General features: G+C 44.2%; 1 protein-coding gene across 1 annotated transcript; it reads right to left on the bottom strand.

The window, feature by feature from the left end:
• Positions 1 to 241: 241 nt before the first annotated feature.
• On the bottom strand, positions 242 to 2005 carry LOC100834474 (peroxidase 45). Its single transcript, XM_003563427.4, has 4 exons — positions 1680 to 2005; positions 1357 to 1554; positions 1112 to 1271; positions 242 to 886 (listed from the first exon to the last, which is right to left on the bottom strand). Exons 1-4 carry the CDS (start codon positions 1887 to 1889, stop codon positions 510 to 512), a joined length of 945 nt encoding a protein of 314 aa, XP_003563475.1. The 5' UTR covers positions 1890 to 2005; the 3' UTR covers positions 242 to 509.
• Positions 2006 to 8266: the final 6261 nt, after the last annotated feature.

Genomic DNA, 8266 nt, shown 5'->3' with positions numbered 1-8266 from the left:
TCGCTTAGCATAGCAACTTCGAGTAAATGTACTAATGTGCACGATGACAGTGCAGTGTGCAGACCGAATCTGCGTGATGGTGCTCTGTGCAGTGTGCATAGTCCTTGCTCTGTTCCAAAAAAAGAGCAAGAATATTTCCATAACCGATTAGAGCAAGTGCAGAGATGTACAATCCTCATTTGATCGATGTTTGATGAAGTTAGGACATACGGCTGATTTTTGGCGCGCCAATCTGGCCACGACAGGATAATTTACTCTTTTCTGCTGGAACCGGGCTCATATTTGCCACGCAAGTACTTGTACAACAGATCTGCATGTTATTCTCGGCCATGCATGAATCAGAGCAATATGCAAGCATATGCATGATCGAGCTTATTACTATTACAGAGTTACAGTCGCCATGACGCCATGGGCTAGCAACAGTGGGAGCATGCAATAATTAAGTAGACCTATCAACATGTGCCCCGCCAGCGCGCCCCGGCCGGTCCATATATATAGGGCGAGCTGAACTAGTTGGGGAACCTGCAGTCGCGGCGAATCTCGCCGTCGGCGGCCGTCTTGACCCCGACCCTGCCGAGCCTGGTCATGGCGTTGGCGAAGTCGTAGAAGAAGGTGCCCTGGTCGTAGGCGTAGTAGTCGACGGTGCCCCTGGACCTGACGTCGGCGTGCAGCACCTGGTCAGAGCCCAGCAGGCCCCTGCCGGCCTGCAGGTTCTTGTAGTAGGCGTTGTCGAACTTGACCGGCGTGGACCCGTCCAGGAACGCGAAGCTCTGGCTGTTGACGCAGGTGCCGCCCAGCTGCGCCGCGAAGTTTGGGTCCATGCTCGGGTCCGTGCCGATCCTGTACTGGAAGAAGCTGCAGTCCGCCGCGCCCATCGTGTGCCCGCCTGCTCCAATTTGAGTGGATTGATGTTAGATTCACGCGTAAGCCATCGTGATTCGTGAGTGCGAGACAGTCAAAGTGTCAAACTTAAAAGATTTAAAGTCGGCGTAGTAGCGTACGTGTAGTATTGCGATATGGGAAAGAGCTAGCAAATGAAGTGCAGGAGAATTGAAGTCGGCGCGCGTGCGATGATGGAGAAGGGAAAAGCCTGGAGTTTTGGTTCAGTTACCTGATAGAGCGATCATGTCGGTCTGGGAGAGGCCCAATCCGGAGAAGAAGCCGTTGAGCTGGTCGAGGTTGAAGTCGGCGTGCGGCAGCACGACGCTGTTCTTCGTGGAGATTTTCCCGTCGTACCTGCCTAGCTCCACTGGGTAGCTCGGCCCTCCGCTCTGCAATTAGCCGCACTGAAGATGATCAATGCAATGCAACATTTCTGTACTGTGGCTCATCAATTTGTAGGAGTATCATGGTTACCTGGCTGACGGATTCCCGTGCGGCGAGGGCGAGTATGTCGGCGCAGGACACCTTGTGACGGCACTGCGGGTCGCTGTCGACGGCGGCCTTGGCGTCCAGGATCGTCTGGAACCCCTCCTGCTTCAGCGACTGGTCGTCGGGGTGCCGCCACTCGTCGTCGCCGTTCGAGTTCACGATCATGATCGACGCGTCGCAGCCCTGCATCACAATTAAGCACAACGATACGAAACAGCAAGAGCTAGCGTGTCAGTAATGCACTGATCATAAATGCATCCATGGCAATTGGCAAGAGCCAAGAGAAGTTTCTGCCTGCGTGGGCGTACCCTGACGGCGCAGTCGTGGAAGAAGAGCCTGAGCGCGGCGGGAGCGGAGATGGGGGACTGGCCCATGGAGTACTTCACTGAGCCCCGGACAATGGCCTCCAGGTTGGGGCAGATGGTGGCATAGTAATCCGTCCTCAGCTGGGCTGCGGCAAACGCCGGCGAGAGGAGGAGCGCGGCGGCGGCGAGTAAGGCTAACCGAAGGTTCGCCATGAATTGGTATCTTCTTGCTCAGTGAAGACTGTCTGTTGCGTGCTCCTTCCTATAGCTAGCTAGTGGCTTAGTTGCTTGGATCAAGGCGGTATGGAAGTGATGAGAGATTTGGAGATTGCACGTACGCGTGCTTTATAGCCCAACAAACCACGGGGTGGCTTCTGTCTTAACTGTCGTCTATAATTGAAGTGTCAATTTAACCAATTTAACTCAACTTAACCTAATTGTCAGAGCTAGTACTTGCCAATTGGGGTTTGGCCGTCAGGTCTATCCGTCTATGTGATGCTCCATCTACGTAGGAGATGATGTCGGTGGCAAGATCATGTACGTACAGCTCATTCTGACTGTACGTAGCCGCCCGAAATTGTGAACCAAGGAAGGTCTGCGGCTGCCGTTGCACGCTTAATTACGACTTACGGGCTGGTTCCTTCCAAAATCAGATTCATAATCAAACTGTTAGTGGACATGTTTGGCGAATTTTTTTCCTGCAAAAAAAATGCAAATGCTTTGCGTCGACAGAATAAGAAGGCTCTGCAAGCCTAAGATTAGATAACTACTGCTAGTGGTGAAAATAAGGTGGAATCTCTCCGTTCCGCAAAAAAGATATTACCACTAGAGCTGAAAATGGCACGGAATATTTCCATTTCACAAAAAGGAAACAGAGAGGAAAAAAATGAAAATGGAATTTCGGAAACTGAATCAGAAATGAAAATTTTCTTGCGGAAGTGAAACGATGTTTTCTGGCGGAACACTCAGCAGAACTGAGCCCCTTCTGTGACCCTTCTCACATCCTCCATTCTCTCCATGACGGTGTGCGATGTGCAGCTCCTAATTTCACCATTTGAGAACCATTTTGGCTTGTTAATCATGCAAAACAATGCATAGTCATGTGTTATGCTGAAGTAGAACTTGTTTGCACATGTTAGGAAGTTGAAGGAGCTGAATGCAAATCTTTCTTTTATGGCCTTCTTCCCTTGCTCGAAAATAGATAGGTAATTCAATGTCTTGTTGTTTTTGAGAGTTCCAGAGTTAGGGTGAGAGGACAGACATTTGATCTACCAAATCCACCTTAATTTGTGAGATATTGTTGGGGATTTGGAACCTTCCTATACTTGTTGGCTTACACCTTGTACTATTCATCTCCATAGTGAAGTTCGGGCTCGCCGCCGCCCGTGGTTTTCCCTCGCAAAGGGTTTCCACGTAAATCCTTGTGTGTCCTCTTGATTTGGTGTTTCTCTTGCTATATATGTGGCTGGTCATCATCTCTACTTGCTATTAGCATCTATTGCTCAAGTTGGGTGCTATTTGATGTTTTCACATAAATCCTTGTGTCTACTCTTGATTTGATGTTTCTCTTGCTATATATGTGGCTGGTCATCATCTCTACTTGCTATTAACATCTATTGCTCAAGTTGGGTGCTATTTGGTTGACTTGACACTTAAGGCAAGCATACTTATCTTCTTTGATATGCTAATTTTTTAAAATAATACATTATTTTTTATCAATATTAAAAATAATATACAGTTTGAGAAATTTTGAAAAATAACACAGCCTCGGCTTGGGCCAAACCGACAGGCACTACTCGGCCTGGCCGAAGCCGATTAGTACTAATCAGCTTCGCCCAAGCCGATAAGTACTAATCAGCTTGAACGCTTGGGCCAAGCCGACTGCCCATATGCATGCATTTCCATGATACATTTGCAGTATGCAAGAGTTTCAAGTTTGAAGTAATCCTCATTAATTAAAGCCTTATCAAATGTAACATAATAGTCTGATTTATATTTTAGACAGAGGTAGAACAATGCGTGTACAACATACTCCCCTGTCCCATATGTAGTACCGAAATATTACATGTTTAGCATACAGATACATTCATATTTAGACAAATTTAAGTCACTTAATATGAGACTGATTGAGTATATGGATGAAGGTACGGACATGTATCTCTCGCCAGCAGCATATACGTGAAGTGCTACTTCCGGCCGTGTATCACGTTGTACGTACGCACGACACAGCCTCGGTATTCCCCTTGGTAAGACAAATTTGAGTCACTTAATATTACATGTATCTAGACATCTAAAATATAAATCATACTACTACCTCCGGCCGGAATTACTTGTCGAAATATTACATGTATCTAGATATTTTTTACATACAGATATATCCGTATTTGGACAAATTTGAGACAAGTAATACCGGTCGGAGAAAGTATTAAGTTTTATTTGATAAGGCTTTAATTAATGAGGATTACTTCAAAGTTGAAGCTCTTGCATGCTGCAAACATGCATGCATATGGCAGTCGGCTCGGCCCAAACCGATAAGTACTAATCAGCTTCGCCCAAATTGATTAGTACTGATCGGCTTGGGCCAGGCCGACTAGTGTCCGTCGGTTTGGCCCAAGCTAAGGCTGTGTTGTTATTTTTGAAAATTTCTCAAACTGCATATTATTTTTAATATTGATGAAAAAAATGTATTATTTAAAAAAATTTAGCGATTTTATTTGCGTATGGATGTTCTAGTAAGCTACCCTTGCATCTCTTAATCTTGTGTGTAGGTTTGAGAACTCGATCTTTGCATATTTGATGTACCGGTTCAGATTTGTTATATGCACGCAAGGTGTAAGTTGTTTGTTGAAATACTTGTGAGGAGTAGCTTCATGTTTTGAAGTCTTCCGCCCCTCTGTGCTCACACGGTGCTGGCCCCTGTCTTCCATGGTGTCGCTGCACCGACCGACGGTGAGCGTGACCTCTTTGCTGGTACAACAACGTTGAACTTCTTCTCTATGTTTGTGCCATATTCACATGTAACGTGCTTACGTATTTTGGAGTGTTTTCGTATTCGGTTTCGCTAAAACGAAACATGAAAACAAATGTGCCTTCGGTTTGGTCCCTAACTATAGGCAATCGTAACATATTGGGTTTATGTTCGTCTTAAATCTCATTAATCTTGACAGCTAAACATAATATCTAGTGGTCTAAATAATTCGGATCACGCATGTTGGGCCTGTGTGCGGTAATTAGTACAGTAGTAAGTACTTGCCAGATACCCGCTGTAATTAATCAAAAACATTTGTTCCCCATAAGAATTACCAATTAGCACATTGATGTTTTTTATTAATGTCCTCAAGTATCATCTGCATATGCAAGCTAGCAACATGTTTCTAACTTATATATCATCATACTAGTACACCATGATTTATATACTAATTAGTGGAGTACTACTGTCTTCTTTCTTCAGCAAACCCTTGATCGATCGTTTGTCAATTTGCCTCGGCTCAAGCAATCGTACGTTTCTTGCAAACAAAACAAGAACTGAACCGAATTCCTTCATCGGGACACTTGCGCACATGCATATATCTCTGATGATGATTCAGACCTGCGTCTGCTTTGATGGGAAATTGCTTCACAATGAGGACCTGACGCAATACACGAGCTATTATACAGCTGACCCTCACGGATCAACCGATCAGGGGCGTGGCATATATATATGTTGCAGGACTTGCCGATAGCTGCTTGCCGAAGATGGTACATTTCCCCGGCTTATATATGTCAGCACTGAACATGTATTCTACTCCGCTAAATTCTTAACTCAAATTTGTCCAAATATAGATGTATCTATTTTTAAAAAGCGTTTAGATACATGTAATATTTTGACAATAATTTATGATCGGAGTGAGTAGTTTATTTTTTTTAACGAAACACTATGAGCATCTGGATTTGAACCCTACAACTCCACCATGACTAGAGGAGGGAGTAGTTTAGATGTGTTGAGCTCATGTGATGTCCGTCTTTTTTGAGACAGCTTCTTTGTAACGCCGGCACGATGTGAACTTGCCCAATAGAGAACCCATATGCGTGTGAAAAAGTTACTCCTTTTGTTTTTGGTAAAATGTAGGAGTAGGAATCTTAGAAAAAAAAGAGTAGGACTAGGGACTTTATCCCCACTTCCCCAGCATACAGTTTGGAGGCCATACGAGGCACGAACATTTGACGCCACAAGCGGCCCGGCTGGCAGTGCAGCCGATCTTATTCTTTTTGCGAGAAGCAATGCAGCCGATCTGGTCCGGAGGTGGATTGAGGTGGACAGGGCAGTTGGAGAGGAGGAACCGAGGAAGAGAGGCAGAAAGCCTAGGTGCGAGAAGCAGGGGCAGGGTGGGTGACGCTGCGTGAAGGACCGAAGGTACGCAGGCAGCGGTTTCGTAGGAAAAAGACTAAAAGAATACTCCGTCTCTCCAACAAAAGATGTCTCAAATTTATCAAAATTTGAATGTACGTAGACATCAATTAGTGTATAAATGCATTCAAATTTAGTCAAAGTTGAGACATCCTCTATTGGACGAAGGAAGTAGAATTGATTTTCCCTATTGGAGAAATGGAAAAAAATTCAAATGCGGGCGTGTAAAGTTCAAAACATTCTAAAAGGTCTCAAGCGTAATTATTGGACTGTAACCAATATCTGGTTTTTTTATGAGAAAAATACGTTGATTTCTAGTTCGTGTGAAAATAACAAGAGCGTACAAAGAGAGAAAAAAATGTCTTCAGTTGTCTTTTCCCCCGCAGACCGGAAAAATTAGAATAATTGCGTAGTAAATTTTAGGGAGCACAAGAATGATAGTGCCCTAATACTCAGCTATTACCACCTGAGATTTTTTTTAAATATTTTTGTTATTTTGAACAATTTCTTTTGAACGGGGAGCTGGTACTCCCGTATGCTTTTAGTTTTGTGAATTCTGTTGTTTGGCTGTCCATAGAATTGAGAATTGAAATTGGACAGTCAATTCTTTCCTATTGGCCATAAATTAAAATAGCCCTCTCCGAATTGAGTGAAAATTGGAAATGCTTTGCCATTTGCAAATTATTGCAGAGAATTCCTTGGTCGAATGGAAGGATACAAGGGGCATAGTGAGATGAATGAGAAGATACAAAAAGGTCAAATAAGAAAAGTTTTTTTTAATTAGATGCATGCAATTGGTGATCTAATATTTAATTAAAGTAACAGAAATTCTACGGTCCAGATTTTACCAAAGTTATCGAAGGGTTCAGGTTTGTCCATCTAGATTTTGCAAAATCCATCGTTAGATTTGTTCAGAAGTACAATCTAACCCGACCAAACAGATCAATCCGACCAGCATGGAAATCCAACGGAACCATCGTTGTACTGTATAAAGCAATCCAAATCACCCAAATCAGCAAAGGCTTCGGTTGTTCCCAAATTAATGATGGCTGGAAGATGAGCGTTACTACAGAAGAAAGAGAAGCCGGCGACGGGCGCCACGCGCAACACCTCGGCGCGGAGCCTGACGCTCAAAGTCTGCGATCTCCTCGAGGGATCAATCCGAGCTCACGATCGGACGAGGGTCGGTCGCCGCGGCGGAGAGTGGTGTCGCTTCTTCGCGAGATCGATTTTGACAGGAGGTGCAGGCGGAGTTCCCGGGGGTGATGGACGACCCACGTAAGGGCCCCATCGGAGGTCCATGGCGGCGGCGACGGGGGCGCTGGCGCGTCACGCTAATGCGGGCGGGTGGAACCAGCAGAGATATAGGAGGTGGAGCAGTCCACCGCGATGGAGGTCGACCAAGGTAATCCCTCTTGAGCTCCTGAACTTGGTCGGGGATTTGTTAGCGGACTGGCGGCGGGTTTACACGCTACAGGAAGCAAAGGCTTCGGTTTCTGATTAGTGCATGCAGAAGGGATGGATGGAGTCCTGGATGGATAGGGTGCCACACGATAGGGTTCTGTGGTTCAGATTTTTTAAAACTTTTTATTTTGCAAAACAAAACTTCAAAAAAACTTTAACATAAAGGTCCAGATTTATTGAAACCAATAAATCTAATATGTCTCATCGGTACGGAGAAATTAATAACAACAAATCGAAACAAATAGGCAATTTTTCAAAATAAAAAACAATCTGTAAGAACATAACGCAGAGGTTTGCTACGTATTACTCCCTTCCTCCATATTAAGTGCAGAAATAGTACATGTATGTAGACGTATTTTAGTATATATATATGTACTTCTATTTTTAGACAAATTTGAGTCACTTAATATGGGACGAAGAGAGTAATATAAACCAAATCCCATCGAAGTTAACGGCGCTATGGAGATATGCAATTCGGAATAAAAGAAAATCGGGACAAATCGGTAAGAAGATAACATAAAGGTTTGTTACGTAGTATAGACCAAATCTCATTGGTTCATACGTCCAAAAAAAAACTCTGCATAAGACGTTAACATCGCTACAAAGAAAAAATTATATAAGAAGTTAATGTCGGTACGGAGATATGAAATTGATTTCGGATAGGTACTGAGTAGAAAAAAATCAGGAATACAAACAAATTTGATGTGATCGACATGGAGCAATCTACACTGCCGACGGG

This window comes from Brachypodium distachyon, chromosome 1 (genome assembly GCF_000005505.3).
Source record: "Brachypodium distachyon strain Bd21 chromosome 1, Brachypodium_distachyon_v3.0, whole genome shotgun sequence".
In the NCBI taxonomy this organism is placed as follows: Eukaryota; Viridiplantae; Streptophyta; class Magnoliopsida; order Poales; family Poaceae; genus Brachypodium; species Brachypodium distachyon.
Note: the sequence above shows the minus strand (reverse complement) of the source record. Positions and strands in the feature narration are given on the sequence as shown.